The following is a 21,320-nucleotide window of genomic DNA, read 5'->3' as shown; positions in this document are numbered from 1 at the left end:
GACATCAAAGGGGCCTTATAAAGCAAAGGCTGAGGGAGTGCTCCAAAAGGAGTGGCAGGTTTCCAACACACTGTACTTTGCTGAAACAGGCCTTGCATGGTGTATTTGTAATTTCATGTACTTTTTTTGAAGTTGTAGCAGCAGACTATGAATATTTACACACCATCCTCAAAAAGCCCAAGTTTTCTTCCTAAAGGACATAAAAGACTGCTAAGCAGTTGCATCTTCAGGGCAAATAGCTATCCACAGAACATTTTTAACAGCAGACTGAAACACACTCACATTCACACTAGAGGGGAACAACATTTTAACTTGCAGAACCAATTCCATCAGTAAGACACACGAGACAGATGATTCTCACATGCTAAATCTTTATTGTGCGAATGTTGTTCAGAGCATTTATTACCTTTCATAGACACATATCCCCATAAAAATTGACATTAACAGTGGCTAGATTGATGGGCAACAAATCTATTTGCTAGTGATTAGCATGCATGCGGTATCTCTTGTGGTGCAAAAATCTTAGCCAGGAGGCCAGCCCAACTGACGACCACCCAGAATATGGAGGTGTACATGATAGACAGATTGCCCACCCTCAGGCCCTTCATTCAAAACCATCCGGAATCCATTGGTCAGGCCCAGGTTAGCAGCACACTTCTTGCCAACAATCATTAAATGCCCAAGAAGCTGGAGGAGAAAAAAAAAAAAAAAAAAAAACACACAAAAAAGGGAGAGGGCAAGAAGGGAAGGAATGAGAGCAGAGAACCATTCAGAGAGGTCAGTTAGCCAATTCTAAGAAATTCAGCCACGGCTCTTCAAACTGCTGTCAGCCAACTGGTATTTTCCAAGCAAAGCCATAAAGACTGACTAAGCATAATATAGAGGGGTGCAAAAAAGAGCTATGGGTAACAGACTACAGAAGTAATGCAGAAGCTAGATTTGTCTCATGGTTAAAGCCCCCTTTTACTTCTTCAGGCAACATGAGTAGTTCAGGTGAAAAAACTTCTGGTTCAGGTGAAAAAAAAACTTCTTATCTTGTAAAAGTTTACAAAAATCTCTGTACTTAGTGTATATAGCTAAAGATGAAGTATTCAGGACCCCTCTGTTTAATCTCCCTTTACTGACCTCTCATCTGCCAAAAAACCCAAGCCCTGTTCTCCGTATTTAAGTACTACTTACTGTAAACAGTAGAAACAGACATCAGACTATACTCTAACACAACAATGTATTTTGCACTACAAATCCATACCCAGGGATTTGTTTTGCTTTAAATCAGTACTTTTACTGGACAATCTTACTTCCATTACAATTCTAAGCTAGAAGTAAAGGAATATATGGTGTTTTATATATATATATATATATATATATATATATATATATATATATGGATAATTATAATGTGAGAAAACTACTTTACCTCTTTGTAATGCCAAGAGGAAAAGTGGGAGAACCTACTAAATTCTGAAATATTTAGAGGTACAGTTTGGGGTGCAGAAAGCTTCAACAGTACTTACAGATTCATCAGAATCTTCTGCTTCAGATAACCTGACAATTGGCTTCTTAGGAATCACGAGGAAATGCGTTGGAGCTTGGGGTGAGATATCATGGAACGCAAGGCACTGGAGGATGAACACACAGGTGAAAAACAATTTACTTCAGAGAAAGGTAAGAGTTTAAGCACATCAACGCGTCCCACTGAACACACATTTATGCAGATTATCAGGTACCCTAAACATAAGTAGAGAACTCGTTTTTTCTAGTGATATATTACTCAAATTTCTACACACGAAATACCTGCTTACATGAACAGCAAACAATGATTTTTTAAAGTGCTACTTAAAAGCTGTTGTCTTCTCAACAAGTTAACAAGCAATTAACTTAGTGACTTGTCATCTCCACATAACAACTAACAAGAGTTGATGGGATACATATCTATAAAAAATGTACATTAGTGCTTATTTCCCTCTCTGATTTCACTCTGTTCAGTAAAACAAATTGCAAACAGTTGCTAACCATATTCCATGAAGTCTGAGTATTGCCTTGGTCAGAGATGACGAGGCAGTTATGCAGTCGAAGCCGTATCACATTTCTGTTCTCAGTAACGCCATGTATTTCAGAGAAAGACTATTTCAAAACACTGTATTAAGGGTGGACCTACTTCAAACATTCCCAAATTGAGGAAAATATATCTCTTATGGAACATCAACAACTGTGCATAGTAAGTAGTTCATTTCCAATGAAGTTTGTTGAAGTATCAACATTAATTCAGACACTGCACGCAACACCTCATTAAACCACATTAAATAAATCTCAATGCAAACATTTACCTCCAAAAGCAGGATTCAGCGTGCAACATAATCAGGACAAGGAAACAGATGTTTACAATAAATTAGGAAGTTCCAATAGGTGGAGAAAGAGAAAAGGAGCGATGGCTGTTGAGGCAAATAGCTGGCAGTAGAATCCAGTCCCAGTGCTGCAGCCACCACCATCTACAGATGCGCACACTGCGCATGCACTCTGCTGCTTGCTGAAAGGGCATCTCTGACTTACCAACCACACCTCACAGCAAAACTTGCAGTAGGTACTGACTGAGTTGGAATACATGCTTGATGTTCTTCAAAATGTGCACTTTCTAGATGCTTTCATTTATCTGTGAATCAGTACCAAATTTCCTGTGCAATTCCAACTTTACTGATTTTTCAATCCTACTGAGACAAACAGTGTTAAACTGATGCTTGACAGAGGCCACTGCGTTACCTTGTCTTCCAACTGGTCCTATCTTAAACTACAACTAAGGAAAAGTCTGGTTTTAAACCTCTCTTTGGTGAGCTGCTTTTTTTCTCCTGAACAGAGAAGAGTGGTAAAAAAAAGCACTGGTAAGTAAAACTAATTTGCACATAATTACACATAAACCTTACTTTAGATTTAGCATCTCCTAAGCAATTTTTTTGTTCCAAGTGGTACCACAGAGAGAATGCAAACGATGAACTGACTCGGGTAGTTTAATGAGCTGAACACCAGCAGCAAATATTTTTTTGTGGGACAGACAGCAGACGCAGCAGCTAACAAAGCAGATGCAGAAAGCCTGACTGCACAGTCAATCAATTCTCACCTCGCTGAATTGTTTTTATGTTAGATGTGGCTAAAACAATGCCGATAAGGCTTTATTCCAGAGAGACTCTGCACTTCTAACACATTTTTCTCTGCGTGCCGATTAATGATTACAAGTCTCCCTTTAATCAATACCCTCTCCTTGCAACCTTGAAACCCTTCGATCGATATTTTCTCCCTGTAACCCTGAAGGGAGGTTTCAGTACAGTTAACGAAACGAATTCAAATTCGCCACGAGCGCCTAACGGCACCTCGCGCCTAACGGCTGCCCACCCAGGCCGCCCCTCCGGCCTCACCCAGCCGCGGCCGGCTCGGGCCCGGCCCCGGCCCCAAGCCCCGGCACAGAGCGGAGCGGCACCTGCTCGTCCTCGTAGATGATGTTGGCGGGGATCTCCTTGCGGATGATCTTCCCGAAGATGGTGTCGCCGCCGGGCCGCGCCGCCTGCGCCTTGCTGATCTCGTCGGACATGGCGGCACCGCCTGCCTGCCCGCCGCCCGCCCGGCCCGACGCGCCTCGGCCCGCCGCCACGCCCCCCGCGGCGCTCATTGGTCCGCTGTCACAGCGCCGCGGCCGATCCCGGCTCGTGATTGGTAGGCTCGCTTGTCTTTTAGGGGTCGAGCACGCCCCTCGCCCCGCCGGGATGCTGGAGCGTGAGCGCCATGCGGCGCGGAGGGATCCGGGAGGGGGGGGTGCGGCCGGGGCGGGGGGGTGCTGCGGCTCTGTGGGGCGCTGTGAGAGTCGCCGTGCGCGCTATCAGCGGCAAAACTGACTCGGCATGGGGAGACTGTCCTGTTAGTAATAAGCAATAAATTAGATTAGGCAAGTGAGAAACTAAAAGCAAAACCCACCTTCCCCTGTACTGCTCCAGCACGGGTCCCCCACGGGTGGGCGGCAGCTCCCCTCAGGCCCCCTGCTCCTGCGGGGGCTCTCCATGGGCCGCAGCCTCCTCCAGGCCACATCCACCTGCTCCACCGGGGGCTCCTCCACCCATGGGGGGGCTGCAGCGTGGAGATCTGCTCCATGTGGGACCCATGGGCTGCAGGGGGACAGCCTGCTCCACCAGGGGCCTCTCCCTGCACAGCCCGCAGGGGAACTGCTGCTGCCCTGTGCCTGCAGCACCTCCTGCCCTCCCGCTGCACTCACCTGGGGGCTGCAGGGCTGCTTCTCACTCCTTGTACTCCCAGCTGATTTTGCGCATATTTTTTTTTCCTTTTCTTAAATCTCCTCTCCCAGAGGCCCAACCAGTGTCTCTCCCTGGCTCAGCTCTGGCCAGCAGCAGGTCCCTTTTGGAGCCGTCTGGAGCTGGCTCTGCTCTGACATGGGGCAGCCACTGGGCTCTGCTCACAGAGGTCACCCCTGCAGGTCCCTCACTACCAAGCACTTGCCACGAACACCCAGTGCACATCACTGGCTGAAGGCCTCTGGGGGTATCTCAGCCGGGAGGTGGCTGAGTGGGGTAGGGGCATCAGGGAGCCATGGCAGTGCCAGAACCTGAACCTGGTGCAGCCTGACCAGAACCAGGCCGGACAGGGCTGTGGGAGCTGGAGCTGGTTTTAAGAGTTTGTTGTTGGTTTTTTTTTGTAAGAGTTTTCAGAGCTTTACTGCTGAGCACAAGAGCTGGTGCCAGGTGTTAGAACGGGGCATTTCCCCTCACGATGCAGGGGGCGGGCGGCTCCCCGCAGCCTCCCGGCCCCGGCCCCGGTCCCGCCCCGGCCCCGCGCCCCTTCCGCCTCCTCCCCCGCGCCCGCAGAGCCGGGCGGCGCCATGGCGAACCGCGGCCGGGTGAGCGCGGCGCGCATGCGCGGCGGGGACCGGGCACTGGGCGCTGGGCACTGGGGACGGGTGCGGGGTCGGAGGGGCCCTGCGGTGCCCCCCCACCCCTCGGGTTAGCAGCCCGGGGGTGGAAATAGCGAAATAGCGGCTGGGAGCAAATAGTGTGCTTAATGGATTTTTTTTTATTTTGTTTTTTGGTGGTGTTGAGGGGAGAGGACGCATGGTCTCCCTGCTGCCCGCGGGGAGGCTGCGGGAGAAGGGGGCAAGCTGCGAGGCAGGAGCCGTGTAGGCGGTTAAAGGCGTTAACGTAGAAAATCGTGGCCAAGGGGGTAAAATGGGGCGGAGGGGGTCCGAGCCGGGTGCTGGGGTGGGACTGTGGGGTGAGGAAGGGTGAACCCATCCCTGCCCCCAGGCTGCCTGAGGTGACCCTGGCGGGACTCGGTGTGGTGAAGAGCTGTCCAGGTGGAGAGAAATGTTGATCCAGGAATCCAAAATAGTCATAAAATGCGTCCTCTGGCGTCACCACGTTTGACTCAAAGCTGTTTGTGATGGCAATTGTGTTATTTGCAAAGATAGTGGAAGAATGTGGAGCTGATATAGTAAAAGATCTCTGTCCAAATAGTATAGTCAAATCGCCTAAAATGCATCAACAGATGAAGAAATTTACTCGCAGAATCTCCACAGCATTGGTTTATTTCCCACGGTTTCAGCCACCTAGGGAATGTTTTTTGTTGGCTGTGAATTTTTAAGGGCATGGAAGTGAAAAGGAGTCAGCAGAGTCCACGTTCTCTGATCTCATATGTACTATATCCTCGACAACAGTGTACTTACTCAGGAATTATAAAGTGCTCCACTCCACTGAGGTGAAGCAAGGTTTGAACTTGCTGGGTTTTGTAAGGTGTCCCTTAATAGCAATAAATTTATGGAAGCACTGCTAAACTGTTTGAAGGTTCTTACTGTTTCATAGCTTTTCTCTCATCTCCTCTGTCTTTTTCTGTTCCTGTGTCTCTGGATGAATTACCTTAAAATGTAGCCAAGTGAGCAGCTGAGCAGAGGGATGAGGGCTTAGATTAAAAATCTAAAAATGTCTTGACATCTGGTGGAAGTAAAAGCATTCAGAGACGCTTGCTGCTTCTTTCTCTGTCACTGAAAGACTGAAAGAAGAGACAGCACTTTTTCCTGGGCCCTGCTAGGATGTATTTATTGGCTGCTGTTCCACCATTGGCCTTTAACCTCCAGAGGATAGGCTTGCTTACAGGTACGAAGCACAATGGTGTAAGAGAGGCATTTCTCAGCTATAGGCCTGCGTTTCCTCTGTTTCCTTCAGAGAAATTTGTGGAATACTAATTGTGAGACAACAGTTAAAGTTCATTGTGAGATACTGAGAATTGTGCCTTCTAGTGGTGCCTCAGCGTAAGAGAAGTGCTAGAAGTAGCTTTAAAAGGTGTCGCCTTAATGGACTTTTTTTTTGGTACTTGTCACAGGTGGACATGAGGTCAGGAGTTTCAGAGGGTTTCTGTAATTCGTGACAATCCGTGTGAATAAACAGCCCAAATTATATGCCTGTGAGCAGTGATTATCAATATTTTTGCTTTACATCCATAGTGAGATCTGTCTTCTCTACATTGTAAATCCTAATCTTTCAAGTGGTTGTTTTTAATGATATTTTTAATTTACTGATCTGGCAGTTACATTTAGAGAAATACTTCTTTTTTTTTTTTTTTGGTTTTGCCCCATTACCTGTAGAAGGTTATAACTATGTATTACAGGGAGAAATTAAAAATACTTTTTCTAATTAATATACCATTTTGACATCCTTTGAAAGTTCACTTTCTTTATGATGGCTTTTAAGTGTGAGAATACTTTATCTCTTTTTTTTTTTTTTTTTTTTTTAATTGGAGAATATCCAGTAATGTAACCATGAAAGTCCTTGCACAGGTATTCTTGTTCTGTTGTTTGTATTTGATATTGACACAATCAATAAGTTTGCAAGAAAGTGTTTTCAGGATTATAACCCCACCATGCCAAATGATTACTTAGAAGTGTATTGCTAGTACTCTCTAGCATCTCAGATTGATTTGTAGCATCTAGAACCATCTAGGAATTTTAATTCCTTACATCTGCTTTGGCTGCAAGTTGTTTGATCAGGAGTTGAAGTCAAGTGTTTCAGATACTGATTTCATACCAGATGTCGTACTAAAAGGCAGCAATGTGAAAGCCACAACACTGTTAATTGCAACATGCTTGTTTTAACTAAGAATCTTGCTGGCAAACAAGCTAATCCTATTGATGTTGTATTGACAGGTTTTGAAGCTTTTTAAATTGCTACACAGAACCCGGCAAGAAGTTTTTAAAAATGATACCAGAGCCCTTGAAGGTAAGATTGATTTTTGTGTGGTGGATGCTTACCTACCTTTCTGTGGAACTTCTTCTCTGCATGTTATATGCCTGAGTAAGATAGATGCTTACAGTCATTGTCGTGTCTGCGGAGACTTGATAGGGCTTCTTTGTTAATGTTACAGGGATGCTGCTGCACCTGTGCTCTTTTTACTAGGGGTGTAAAAGTGATGAAGGGACCTAATAATACTGCCTTTTCCAGAGGAGGTGATAATGCATAGTATTGACTCAAGACAATTTTGCAGCTCCTGTTCATGTTTAGCTGTGCTAATTCTTCTCTCAAGACCAGTGAGTATGTGATGCAAGAGCCAAAAATGCAAGGGAAGGAGATGGAAGTACTTCTTTTGTTCTCAGTATTGGCCTATGCCTATTTTAAGCAACTGTAATTTCAGTAGTAATCTTCCTGTCTCATCCAAACAGTCTTTTCAAGAGAAATAGCAACTGTATTCTGTTCTTTCTCTGTATTCTTTTTCCCATTTTTGGAAATTTGGGGATTTTTTTTCCATTTCTTGTTTGTTGTGATAGCATACAGAGAAGACAAGCAATATGAAGCCGTGAATGTTCTTTATTTCTATTGACTTGTTAACATAAACAATGCTACTGTTGTGAGGGAGGGTATATCAATGCCATTTTATGAAAAATAGTTGGAGAGGGGAGAATTTATGTTCAGATGTTTTCATTCTTTTGTGAAATGTGTATGTACGTATTTTGTATGAGAGAAGGAGCTTAAGGAGTAGGCAAAAGAACATACAAAGAGAAAACTCTTAATTATCTTTCATTAAATGATTCCTTTCCACATTTTATAGACAATTATTGGGGAAACCTGTTTGTGTCCATAAACAGACATCCTTTAAATTGAAATAAAAAATTGACTGTTAGAGTCAAGCTTCTTAAGGAAATCATCTCTTTTTATTGAACTGTGGTGGTCTTCTGGGATTTTTTTTTAGCTTTTTTTCCCTCGTTCGTTCTCTTCAGTCCAACCAGAGCACGTTTAAGTGCTGGAGTTTATCCTCTTTATATATGGCTGCCTTCAGGGGATAAATACTGCTTCTACAATAACTGACATTTTAGTAATGGCCTCTGTATGTCAGTTCTTTTTAAAGCTCATAATGCTAGATGAACAATCAAAGCACTGTATTTCACTGCTGCATCAGTCAACTCAAAATATGACATCACCTGAAGTCCATGGAAATCTTGTATTAAGACTTCGGAATGAATGCACCAGGAAGGGAATGATACCTTTCTTTTAAGGGAAAGGAGTAGGTAGCCAAAGGGAAGTAGACATAAGTCAGGTTAACAACCCCAAGGCAAATAAAATGGTTGTAGGATTGTGAGCTTTGACAGTGACAAATACACGATTATGACTTTGTTCATGCTTTATTACTTTGCTTATTTTATTTAGCTGCAAGACAAAAGATAAATGAAGAATTCAAAAATAACCAAAATGAGACATCTGAAGAGAAAATAAATGAGGTATTCATTTGTTTGCATGTTTTTTGTTTGTTTGTTTGTTTTTCCAATTTGAATAAAAAATACCGATAAAAGGGGAGTCTTTACGTAAAAGATCTCTAAATCAACACAAATGCTTACTGAGTCATTACAAAAGCCAGGTGAGTCAGAAAAGGCTTTTCCACTGATCTTTTTTTATATATAGTATATCATAGAATTTTGCACATACAACAATATATAGAGAGAAGGCTTCTTCTGGTATTTCAATATGCTTATTTTGAAACTTAGAACAATATTAGTGTTAGTGTTTTATGTTGCTATTTTTCATGAAAATATTTGCTTTCCTTATAACACACCTGAGCTTTGTTCACTTAAGTTTACCTGTTAAGTTTGTTGTGCAGAAAAGCACAGAAAGAGAGAGAAGGTTTAAATAATCTGCACAGTTATTGGCAGAGACAAGAAGTTATTTGATCCCTCATTTGATCACAAATCAGGTGGCTTCTTTTGTAGGAGGTAGAAAACAGGCAAATGGTCATGACTATTGTAACTCAGAGAGTTACATTTATACTATTGGGCCTTTTTGGCTGTTTTTGTTCTCACTTCTTTCCTCATGGTGCATTGAAAGGAATAGAGCATTGCATTACCTTTGTTCAGTTATTTTAACACATTTTACTGAGTAATTCTTTTAAATTTCACTGAGATGTGAAATGAAACTTCTCTATTAGTTATTTCTAGTTATTACTATCTATTTGGAAGAATAATTTAGACATTTCCAGTAAGCCTTGCAAGGGGCTACATCTCCAGTTTCACTGGGTGCTAGTGTGTAGCTCTAACGCTGACAATAATGTGTTGTAAGAACGTTCTTCCTTCTGTCCCTTGCAGAAAAAAGTCTAAACCTTTCAAACTTTGTAGCATTTCTGCTTGTTGTCAGGCCCTAGAATTAATATTTCTGTGTTTCTGTTCCAGGTACCTGCTTTGTTAAATTGTATGTTCTGTGTGTGATAGGTGTACAGAAAAAATACTTCCTGTAGTTTTTAAATCTGTATTTGTTAGGAGTGGCAACCAACAAAATACGTATGTAACTTCTTAAATCTGGCTTAGTAGATACATTGATTTAAAGAAGTCAGTGGAAGAAATTCCTGACTTTCATCAAAACTGCAGTATCCTAGAACACCATAGAGGCTGGGTGTTATATATATACTGTAGTGACTTGAATGCAGAAGAACCGAATCAAATGACCTACAAGACTTTTAAGAATCTGGAAAATTACTTCAATAAACACCAGGGGAATTACTCTTCAACTAACAAAAGTAAATGATGAGCAACCACTGTTCATTACTTTGCCAGAGTTGAAAGCTGCAATATCTTCTAATATGACATCATATATAAAAGTATGTAGTGACATAAGGAGGTAGGAGTTACTGTCTGCGATATTAGAATGTGAGATGCAGCTGCATCTACAGCAGCATTTTAGTTCAGAACAGGAGTGCACATTTAAAGTTACCTTAGTTGTCTCCACTTATTGTGATTTGGCTTCTTTTGGGAAGCAGTCTCAGAGCGCAGGAGAATTCCTTTAAGATGAAGCTGAAATGGAAGGTGTGCTTCAAGAGCATGCAGTCTGGCTGCTAATCCTCATTGCAAAGGGGGAACCAGAAGATACCTAGTCCAAACCCTTTAAAAGGGAGAGGGTGCAAAGAAATTTTGTGTAGATGCCAAGTCCTCAGCTCCTACTTGTACTTTGCAAAAATCCTCTCCTGTTGGTACGCGCTACTTCCTAGTGTAGGCATGTCTCCCAGAGCGACTCACTTGTGCTAATTCATTTATTTCTGACAAAGGTATCGTGCAAACAAGTACTACAGTTCTGGTAATTGCTCAGCAAAATTGGCAAGGATTACTCTGTTTATCCTTTTGATGAGGGAAGGAATTCTGGGCTTTTTGCCAGATATTAATGCCTTTGCTAATCATGGTCCTCTATGTTTTTTTCGTTAACCCTCAGTGTTCTTGTTACATTTTGCCCCTATTTTTGTGTCCTTATTTCAAGAGCAGGAATGTTAAAAGAGACAGCTTGTGCTTTCGTTAAAGGGTACTTGAATTATGCTATTGGGGCATTCACTGATATCTGTGATCACTGGAAGAGAGCTACTTTTTGTGGTAATTGCATTATATTTTATTCCTTTGCAGTTTTAATTGGGTGTATAGATTTTATACTGCTGTATGCTACTGAGCTCGTTTCCTTCCTCTCATGCTGTAGCTTGCATGTCAGCCCATTGGTGCTCCATGACCTCCAAAGTGAAAGCTCTGTATAGATAGTAGCTAGCTTACTGAATAATAGAACTGACCGACTTGGGTATTTGAATAGCTCTCCAGTGTAGAAAATACCTTCAGGAATAATTGTGTATTGTTTAAATTACTCTTATTTTTTCCTTTACTAGCTTCTGAAAATAGCTTCAGATGTTGAAGTGATCCTCAGAACTTCTGTTATTCAGGCAGTTCACACAGATTCTGACAAAATATGTGAGTAACACTGCTTGTTTAAAGATGTTTAAAAATGTTGTAGTTTGCTTAGTTTTCAAGTTTTATATGCATTTATTAGAGGGATAGAGAGGGCAGAAGTCTGCCTCTTGTTCGTTTCTCTGCCTATACGGTATAGTATAGTATAATTTAACCAGTAGAAGTTTCAAAGATATGCATTTTCTACACAGTTGCTTTTTGGTTTTGTTTGTTGTTGTGTTGTTTTGTTTTGTTTTGTAATATGGAAGCTGGTAGAAGAGAGGCACAAACTGTCTTTAATGTCCTCGTGGAGAAAAATAAGTTTTAGTTGGTACCTTAACCATTAGGAGTGACAGCAATTAGTTAGCAAGTCAAGTTGCGTGTACTGGCTAATTGGTCAGTGTCTGTCTGAAGGAATTAACCACAATTTCTCTAGGCTTTTGCTCTGCCAAATTCGTAGAAGCTGTGTGAGGAAAATTAACAAATGCAGTGTGTATGCTACCTATAGAATAACTTTTTTGTAGAGGATTGTTTTCTATCCAAAACCTTGTTCTGACAACGTAAGTTTCAGATTCTTCATTGGAATATGCCACACAATGATGACCTTGATGGAAAGGCCCATCCAGTTCTGAAATATTGACTTCTGGTTTGGAAGTCCTCTTATCATGTAGGCAGATAGAAGAGAAATAGTAGGTTCAGTTTACACCAAACAGCTGTGTGGTGGATTATAGGAGAAGTCTTCAGGTGTATGCATCATTTCCTTTCTCTTCTGTTTAGGAGGAAATTCTTTACTCCTAGAGAATGGTGAGGCACAGTCTGAGGTTGCCCTGAGAGATTGTGGATGCCCCATCCCTGGAGGTTCAAGACCCTTGACGAGGCCCTGAGCAACCTGATCTAGTGGGAGGTGTCCCTGTCTATGGCGGTGGGGTTGGAATTGGATGATCTTTGAGGTCCCTTCCAACCCAAGCTATTCTATGAGTTAGTGGTGTTTGTACATCTTTGTGATTATTTTCAGGTTTATGTTTGGTAAAGCATTTAACACTAGAATAACCGTAACGATGAAGGGCAAAGATATGTCTAGACTGTGTTGGGAATGATTCTACAGTGATCCTGGGCAGATGGCAGTAGAAGAGTAGGAACAAAGCAAGTGCATTTCATATCTTCCAGGTGTTTACAGCTGACAACACCTCCAGAGCCAGGGATGGTTTCTGTTTTAGTTATCCTCAGGGAATTTCTTTATCGTGGACTTGCTTCCATCATCCCATGCAAATTTCTTGCATCTAGATGCTTTTATCAGAGAATTTACTTTGGTTTGCATGGAGAATTGCTTACTGTAGTGCGTTTTGAGCAAAGTCCTGCTTATGAATCACTATCCATTTTCACCAAGCTTCTCATGGGTTTTTAAGCCCCTTGTTGCCTTTGGTTTATTTTCGTCATCTATGGAACAGCTTCTCTGTGAAAAAACAACTGAATGCTTGCGATCATTCTGTTACTCTTCTTTGCATTCTTTCCAGTTCTCCTGCATGTGTTCAGGTGAGGAGGGCATCAGAGCTAACTGCAGTCATCAAGCTATGGGAAAACCTGGAATATTTCATTTTTGGCTGTCATGTGCATTCATTTTAATTTCTAATGGTACAAGTAGAGTTTACATTTTAATAACATCACACATGCTACATGTTCTGATTCTTTTGATGTACTGAGTGCATAGCATATGTTCAAAACTTAGGTTTTTAAATGAAGTGGGCATGGGAAGAGCATTGATTGTCGTCTCTTTTGACCTTAGCAGAGCTTTCAGCACTGTCCCCTGTAACATCATAAGAATACAGTAATAGAATTGCCCCTGCCTGATTTTACAGACTTCTTGGAGAAAAGGTGATGACAAAGTTTTCATGGTAGATGGAGGTCTTTCAGAGTCTAGTACTAGCCAAGAAAACTTTGTCATCTAGCAAGAAATGCTACAGGGTGTATTTGACCTTATGAACACAAAGGATGTCATTATGCAGTTACTTGCCTATTAATTTTTTCTCTGTATGTTTTGGATAGGTCTAAGCTCTGCTTCTTGCTATGCTTGATATTTCTGTAATAAGAATAAAATAGTAATTTCAAAACAGCCATCACAGTTTGAGAGCCATGTGTTTTGTGTGTGTTTGGAATATATATTGAAGTGAGAAATATTTAATCTTGACAGGTAGTGAGTCATAAGTAAAAGATCGGGAATGCTTAGAAAAGTGCAGATCATTATGTTAAAAGTTCCCAGAATAAGAATGAACGCTATTAGAAATGTCAAGAGTGGGTAGATATTCCTAGTTGTACAATTTAATTATACAGAGAGTATTCAGTGAAGCTGGAATTTACATTTACACCTAATACAAAAAAATCATTTTTAATTTTACACAGTAATTCATAAAGGTCATGTCAATGAAAAAAATCCTTGTGGCCAGAAGCATGTTATTAGTCAAAATACAAAAAAAAGCAGAAATGAAACTAGATGTACAGTTTGATATTGTAGTAGAAAGAGTAAAAGCAAATTTCCTTCTAGAGAGAATATACAGACATTTATACCGCGGTATATTGATCAGTAACAAAACATTAGTTCCTAAGTACGACTGTTTGAGCAGGTTTCTAGTGTATTTGTGTCTTTCCTAAGAATCCAGCTTTGATTAGTCAGATAGGACTGTGATAGAGGCAATTCTAGTATAGCTTTTACTGTAGTATTAATGTCACTGGTAGTAGAGAGTGTGCCATTAGAAATTTCCTGAAACCATATCCAGAATTTTAAGGGAGTTGAAGTGATTGTCACCACAGTTTGGTAACAGTTTATGCTGAGTAGCATGATTAGGCGGTATGTGCCTATATTGGGTGTGGTTTCCATTGCTGCTCCATTTTTTTGAGTATGTTGTACTGCTGTTTCCATCTTTGCCTCTTTGTAAAGAAGAAATGTCTAAGATTAAAAAAAGGAAAAAGTTGGAAGTGGGACTTTAACTGTCAGTTCTGTCTATGGATAACTGTCTAGAGGGCTTCTTAGTTTTATTTTTCCTTTCCGACATTGCAAGCAGAGTTTTGTCTGTAAAAACAGTGCTTAGAACACTTGCATGTTTAAGGAAGTGGTATCTTTTGGCTTATTAACTGTGCTGTCTTTTAACTTAAAGCAAGCATGTACATGATGAAAATAATCACCTTCTTTTTACTCCCCTTTGCTTTTTGATACCTGCAAGCCAATTTACAGAGGGAAGTGCCTCTGTAGGTATATGAGTCCACTGAAGTAGTAAATTGAACAGGTATTCATTTCCTTTGATTTAAAAAGTTCTAGTAGAGTAAGGTCAATCTTCTGATCCTTAATCATTTGGACTGTATAAACTTAGTAATAATTAATTACTAATTAATTTTCTTGCTTCATCAAAAAAAAAAAAGGGGGGGGGGAGAGTGTTTGAAGTCATTTGTTCCATCACATGAAAGAAGAGAGGGGAACAAGAAACTAGACAAAGTATGTTTCAGAAGCCTATTGCTGCAGTTTGTTTCCTTAACTGAGTTCATAATCTTTTGACTCTTACTTTTTTTATTTTAGCTGAGAATATATGATTTAGTTACATCTGCTGTTTTTCTTTCTCTGCAATCCTACATTTCTGGTCTTAGACAGTGAGAAGAAATATTGATTGGTAAGGGGAACATTTTCCCTAATCAATGATATCGTTGTGTGCTGTCATAACTTTAGAAACAGTGCACAGGGCAATGTTACAGTTTCCAAAAAGAATTTGGGACTGCAGTGTATAGTCAAGTTTCTATTTACTGGTAAATTAGGTTGAGCTTTCGTCTCTAGAGATAAGACATTTTCATTTAAGAGCTTGTTAGTCCCATTAGACAACTTTTCTTTTTTTTTTTTTTTTTTCCCCAAATGATCCAGTATGAGTTATGTTACCCAGCATGTTCAATTCTATTCTTTTCATTTTAATTTCTAATTTATTTAGTTTATTTTCGTCATCTATGGAACAGCTTCTCTGTGAAAAAACAACTGAATGCTTGCGATCATTCTGTTACTCTTCTTTGCATTCTTTCCAGTTCTCCTGCATGTGTTCAGGTGAGGAGGGCATCAGAGCTAACTGCAGTCATCAGGCTATGGGAAAACCTGGAATATTTCATTTTTGGCTGTCATGTGCATTCATTTTAATTTCTAATGGTACAAGTAGAGTTTACATTTTAATAACACATCACACATGCTACATGTTCTGATTCTTTTGATGTACTGAGTGCATAGCATATGTTCAAAACTTAGCTTTTTTAAGGAAGGTTTAAAAGTTCTTTCAGTCACTATCTGTTTGTACTTAGTGTTTTTCAGTGCTTCACATCAAATTCTGTCTTTTTTAATTTCTGTTATCTGTTCCAGCTGTGATATGACTTGACATAAGATTAATTATCAGTCTTTTCTCTGTAAGAGAAACAGAATTGCAAGTTTATTTCAAGGTCTTAGAAAGTTTTTTAGTGGATTGCTGACAGTCCACAAAGGCAAAAAGAACATAACCTTAAGGAAATCAATTTTCTTTCTTACAGTACACGGGGTATCAGTGTACTTGGGACAGAATGTTTGTCATTGCACATGTGCACACACGTACGTTTGCTATATGCTTAGCTGATGTTCAACTTAGTCAAAGTACAGCATTATGATTTATTTGTGCTTTAGTTTGTACTGCTTGAGCAAATCCAACACAACACAGCTCTTTCCCCTCAGGAAGCAAGGACGGGCTGATTTCTAAGACCTAAAAGGCAAGAACTGATCAGAAACAGGTTAAAGTGATGTGTATTTAGACAAACACTAACCTCATGCAGTTCTGTGAGGATATAGCAGGCATTTTGTCATTTGATGCTTTCTTCTCTGTTGTCCTTTAAAGCAGCTGTGACAAAATGATTGTTACAGATTAGATTTCGGGAGGTTGAAGTGGAAGGCTATGCCAAATTTAGTCTTAACTTTGGGAATTGTTGCTGTAAACATAATCTGACTCAGGAGCGTTAAAATTGCCATTCTCCCTCTTGTTAAAAGCTGTTGCAACAGTTTGACGTTTTTTATGAATTATTAATGGTATTAAAATATTTTCAGTGTTACTAAAAGTAAAAAGGTGAAGGAAATATGGAAATACTCTATCTAGCAGAAGGTAAAAGCAGTATCATTTTGTCTTAGATAGTTACCATGATGCTGCTTATGTGTGTACCAAAAGTTTAATTCTTATTTTAGTAACATGATTTTTTATTTGTAAATGTTAAATCAACTTTATGATTTTAGGTAGTATTTGCCATAAGATGATATTTCTAATAGTTCTGTGTTTTGTTTTTGTGTTTTGTTTTGTTGTGTTTTTTTTTTTTAACAGTGCTCATACCCAGGAAGGATCTGCTGCAAGACAATACTCCTTACCTTGATAAACCAACAAAAAAGCGTGAATCCTGAGGAGAGTATGCCCTTCTCCCCAGTATGATAATATCTGGTTATAAGACATGTGAAAAACAGCAGTAGATACCTGTCTTAACTGTTTTTCAAGTTTTAAATTTTATTATTATTGCCAAGAACATGGACTAAAACCAAACCACCAGTTTTACTGTTTGTTATGATATCATCGTGGACTTCTGTTGTGGAAGATACTAATATTTCCACAGAAGCTTGAGACACACAGTTCCCTTAAAAAAAAAAAAAGCGTACATAACCATATATATATACGTGTGTGTGTGTATGTATGTACTGCTGAATTGTGTTACTTCAGCCAGGAAGTTTTTAATTATGATACTTATCAGACAGAGATTGTTTCCTAGCAATCCAGAGTTTTTGGAAACTACATGCAAGTGAAATGCAGTTCTTAATCCTGATATTTATAAGTTTATCATCAATCATATACTGCTTTGAACTACTGAAAAACTATCTTGTGGAGCTTACCTTTAGGTTTATGCTTTGACCCAAAAGCATGATTTCTGAAGTTGTTATTAACTGTACACTAAAACACTGTAATGTTTGAGACTTCTTAAGGTTGAATAAATTATTCTGGTGTTGCAGATGGGAAAGCGTGTGTAATGTTTTTCTTCTGGCTCACACCTTTGAATGATCGGAGTTAGCAGGGTTTGAGCTTGTGGTTGACAGTAGAATAAGAGAATTTAACCATAACCTCACCTCAGGATATTGCTGTAGATATCAGGGTCTGTGAGTAATTTTGTTTTTGTTTATCTTGTTATTACAGTATTATAGTAACATAATGAGGCATTTTCCAAAGGCAAGTGTCTTGTTACTTAGTTGCAAGTGACCTGACTTGCCTAGACTGAATTTATGTTGTTTTACTAAGCCCTTATCAATTATTTTTTTTATTTTTTTTTTTTTTTTAAGAAAACTCATTTGTTTCTCACTGAACTCACCAAAGAATTTCGTTCACTTCCATTTTAATTGGAGCCAGCCATACAGTGGTACACAGAATCTTCTGTTAAATCAGTAGCAGGTATTGCGCTAGGATGTAAGTGTAACACGCAGGAAGGAGGTAGCCAAATACTAATGTACTACACTATTTCAGATCCAAATTAACTTACTTCATGAGTATCAAAGATGTCAGTATCTCATATATCTCCTGTATTTTCCAACATGGAACATGGACTGTGTAAAACAAAAAAAAAAAAAAAAAAAGTAGTGCTTGAATCAAATCTTGCCCTCACATAGTGTGGCAACAGGGCAAGTTCTTCTTTTTTTGAAACTATTGCCTCCAGCTGCCATGTGCAGCATAGCCAGCAGTAAATACATGTCAGTAACCCTCTTTCAACTGCACTGATGTTTTCTGCATCATAGCTAGAAGTTAGCACACAAATGATTGGAGATAGAATGAAATGCCTGCAGTTCTTTCTGTTTGCTGTGGTCTGGAGGCTGCAGTACAAAACAGGTGTGTTGGTCTGTAGCAGATGTGCTATTGTAGACTCTTGGCGTCACTTTCAAAAGGACAAGCTGTATTATACTTTGGTTTCCCGTCCCTCTGGAACTTGCCTTTTTTACTTAAGGAGCTTAAGAGAGGAATAAGCAAGGGAGAAAAAATAGAAGGTAGTTACATCTGCAATTAGGAGACAAAACAGATCATTACGATATGCAAAGTGACTAGTTTTTAAGCAGAAATAATTTAGTTGTGTTTTGGCAAGAAGGACAAAATATCTAGCCATTAAGGTACAGGTCCTGTGCCATACTGAAACTAGGAGACAATTCTTCTCTGGTAAAGCCATCCCTTTAGGGTAGAGAAACCGTGTATTAATGATGTTACCTTTCAGATTGATTTCATAAAACTGTGTGTCTTGGGAGGTCTTTATTCTTTTGATAATGATGTAAAATAGTATTGCCCATTACCATGCAAACTATGTACTGAAAAACTCAGTGATGCTAACAGTAGATGGCAGTGTTTTCGCGTGATGTTCGAAGAAACTGCAAGTGGAGAAGGGATTTGCATGTGACTATTACTTTGCTATTGCTGTGCTGTTACGTGTTTATTAGGTTTTAATCTTTCGTATGAATTGACACATGAATAGCAATGGGAATAGTAAATCTAGAATTCGACAGGCAGTTGTTTCATTTTGCCTACATCCTGAAAACTCATAGCAAAAATACAGAATGTGTTACAAGAATAATGTACACAGCTGCTGAAAATAAAGAATATGATCAAAAAAGTTGACAGAAATCAATGGTCATAGGAACAATTTTCCTTACACTCATGTGTAGTATGTTTATGGTTCTGGATATTAGCATTCCACGTTCCTGCTGTCCTGCATTCATTGGCAGCAGAGATGAACTGAATTTTCAAGTGCTGAGATGAAGAAAATTTAACTGATAGACAAAAGACTAATAAAGTAAAAGAGCGATGGGCCTATTAGTTGTTTGTGGATTAGCTGTTTTAAAGGCTGGTTTCAGGTCTATTCAAGGTAGCCACATGCTTAGTCAGAGTTTGATAGAAGAATTGTCACCTCAGTGATTGCATTTAAGAAAATTCAAAGCACTTCTGTTTTTGACATCATCTACAAGATGTCTCTTGCAGCCTTCAGCCCTGGTACTCTCCTAGTGAAATCTTTTTGTGTGCATTGCAGCTTTAAAGAAAGCATTAAATACAGCCAAGCATTTTTTCCTGTTTAAATACTACATTTTTTTTGTTGTTCTAACCACCTTTACTTCCACTTTATTTATCATGGCTTCTTACCTTTTCTTCTTTTTCTTCAAAAAAAGCATAGTCTTTCAGCATACTCATAGTATGTTTGCTGCAGGCTGAGATTCACGAAACAGTGACAGATTTAATCTGTGAATTGATTTTGTTTGCATGATAGGATTTGAGTTGAAGTTTTTAAGGTCTTCAAGTGAAGGTGGCTGTGCTAATTTAGCAGTGCCAAATTAATCCTTTTCTCTGTGCACTTTGTTAAAGGAAGCATTTAGCTGCTATTTTTACAGGGACTGCTGTTGTATACCACAGCGTGACTCCACAAGAGTCAATCTAGAAGTAGCGTTAAGAGTTTAATCTGGAAAAGTGGCTTGTGCTTTCCCTACAGTGCTGAGTACTTGAGCAGTTTTTCAGAAAATATGAGATGAAAAAACCTACGACAACTTCAGTGACTAAATCTAGCATTAGCATTTTTTAGAGGTCGTGCTAGCTGAAGGTGCAGAATCCTACACGGACAGCATCATCAGTCATGTTTGTATCATTCTGGACCTGTAAATAAAGTAATTGAGCTTCAAGTACTGGCAGTTCTTTACGCTTCCTTTACAAAAGGGGAAAAAAATATTGACAACTGCTAAAAATAAAGGCTGACCAACTTACAGGAAGATCTGAGTCCTAGTACTTCCCTGCCTTAGATAACTCTTTCCAAACTACTCACAACAATTTATCCTAACCTCTGGAATTCAATAGGCTGTCAAATCTTAGATTGTTAACTTTATTACTTACAGAAATTACTTATTTCACTCAAAGGACAAATTTCAACATGAATTCACTATTAAGGCTGGTATTTTACAGCTACAAAGGTCTGATATTTTGATAACTGTAGTAGAAATCCAGTGATCTTTGAAGGCAAGTGTATGTTGCCACTATGGGGTACTTTAAACTTGTGACGTAAACATCCGGACCTTTTGAATTCTGTTGGAAGACTGCACTATTGAAGTGTTTATGAAAACTTTATTCACTTCTTTAAAAGCTGATGTTTCCTGTGACTTTGCATTTTCTTCAGCAACAGTAAATTCGGTGAGAGGAAAAGAGAGGAAGGGCATATCTTTATACTTCAGTAAATATCAGTAAGTTTAAATAATCTTTTCTTTCTATAATCCTTCAGTTTTCTATCTCACCTACCCAAAAGCATATGGCTTGAGTCCAGGACTAGTTAGGATTAAATAAACAGCCCCTGAAACTAAGGTCTGTAGAAGCTGGGAGGGGGATGGTGTTCCCTACATTAAGCCATAAAAAAAATGGAAACAGTTCTCCTGTTACATCTGCTACTGTAGTAGTTGCAGATGTAACTGTAACCTTCTCCCTGAGGTCAGTGGCTTTATGCAAAGGTTGATTCACCTGCCCCTGAATTACACTTACCAGATGAAAGACATCTCCGGAGCTGAGCATGAGAATTTTGTTGTTCTGCTGTCCTTGCAGTAGAGCCCTGGTAATGAAAAAGAGCAGAACGTGACCTGTGCAATACTCTGTACCTTTTCCAGACAGTATATAAAGGGAAAAAAAAAATCAAAAGGTCATTACAACACTTCCTTTCTGTTCCAAGTGTGTATTTAGGATAAAAACCTTTGTTCTATTTGCTGTCCATGTGCAGATGAGACAGCGTTGATGTTCCTGTGAAGATTTTTATCTTTCCATTCATACATTTTCTGTTTGGAAAGGCTGCGTTCTTGTTTTGTCCCACAAGTGGGGACAAATTACAATATGTAGAGGTACAGGCTGAAGTCAGTTTTTGGTGGGATTTTTGAAGAGTCAGCACAAACTCAGATTGTGGAAAAACAAGTGGTTTTAAAGAGAAGGGACAAGTTTGCACTTTTCACAGTTAGCTGTGTCTGACTATGTCACAACACAAAGAGTATGGCCTTCAGACTGTAATTCTTTTGGATGTGATTTCCAAG

At 39.7% G+C, this 21,320-nt stretch overlaps 2 protein-coding genes across 5 annotated transcripts; one reads left to right on the top strand and one right to left on the bottom strand.

Moving 5' to 3' along the window:
• Positions 1–354: 354 nt before the first annotated feature.
• HINT1 (histidine triad nucleotide binding protein 1) lies at positions 355–3,635 on the bottom strand. Its single transcript, XM_084503170.1, has 3 exons — positions 3,470–3,635; positions 1,515–1,619; positions 355–687 (listed from the first exon to the last, which is right to left on the bottom strand). Exons 1-3 carry the CDS (start codon positions 3,578–3,580, stop codon positions 523–525), a joined length of 381 nt encoding a protein of 126 aa, XP_084359296.1. The 5' UTR covers positions 3,581–3,635; the 3' UTR covers positions 355–522.
• Positions 3,636–4,826: 1,191 nt separating this feature from the next.
• On the top strand, positions 4,827–17,260 carry LYRM7 (LYR motif containing 7). 4 transcript variants are annotated; one of them, XM_084503171.1, is made up of 5 exons: positions 4,827–4,894; positions 7,190–7,262; positions 8,685–8,755; positions 11,164–11,245; positions 16,579–17,260. In XM_084503171.1, the coding sequence occupies exons 1-5, from the start codon at positions 4,877–4,879 to the stop codon at positions 16,653–16,655; spliced, it is 321 nt and encodes a 106-aa protein (XP_084359297.1). In that variant the 5' UTR covers positions 4,827–4,876; the 3' UTR covers positions 16,656–17,260. The 4 variants fall into 4 exon arrangements, with proteins under 4 accessions (XP_084359297.1, XP_084359300.1, XP_084359299.1 ...); XM_084503173.1 differs by lacking the exon at positions 4,827–4,894 and adding an exon at positions 6,428–6,450; XM_084503172.1 differs by lacking the exon at positions 4,827–4,894 and adding an exon at positions 6,796–6,823.
• Positions 17,261–21,320: the final 4,060 nt, after the last annotated feature.

This window comes from Aythya ferina (assembly GCF_964211825.1).
Source record: "Aythya ferina genome assembly, chromosome: Z".
Lineage (NCBI taxonomy): Eukaryota > Metazoa > Chordata > Aves > Anseriformes > Anatidae > Aythya > Aythya ferina.
Note: the sequence above shows the minus strand (reverse complement) of the source record. Positions and strands in the feature narration are given on the sequence as shown.

Bases quoted from the DNA above. Each gene is read 5' to 3' on its own strand.
- HINT1 (XM_084503170.1), bottom strand. From the start codon at position 3,580: ATGTCCGACGAGATCAGCAAGGCGCAGGCGGCGCGGCCCGGCGGCGAC. The intron at 1,620-3,469 runs GTGCCGCTCCGC...TTCATCCTCCAG, and splicing joins TCATCTACGAGGACGAGCAG to TGCCTTGCGTTCCATGATAT. The intron at 688-1,514 runs GTAAGTACTGTT...TTTCTCCTCCAG, and splicing joins CAGAAGATTCTGATGAATCT to CTTCTTGGGCATTTAATGAT.
- LYRM7 (XM_084503171.1), top strand. The intron at 7,263-8,684 runs GTAAGATTGATT...TATTTTATTTAG, and splicing joins TGATACCAGAGCCCTTGAAG to CTGCAAGACAAAAGATAAAT. The intron at 8,756-11,163 runs GTATTCATTTGT...TTCCTTTACTAG, and splicing joins CTGAAGAGAAAATAAATGAG to CTTCTGAAAATAGCTTCAGA.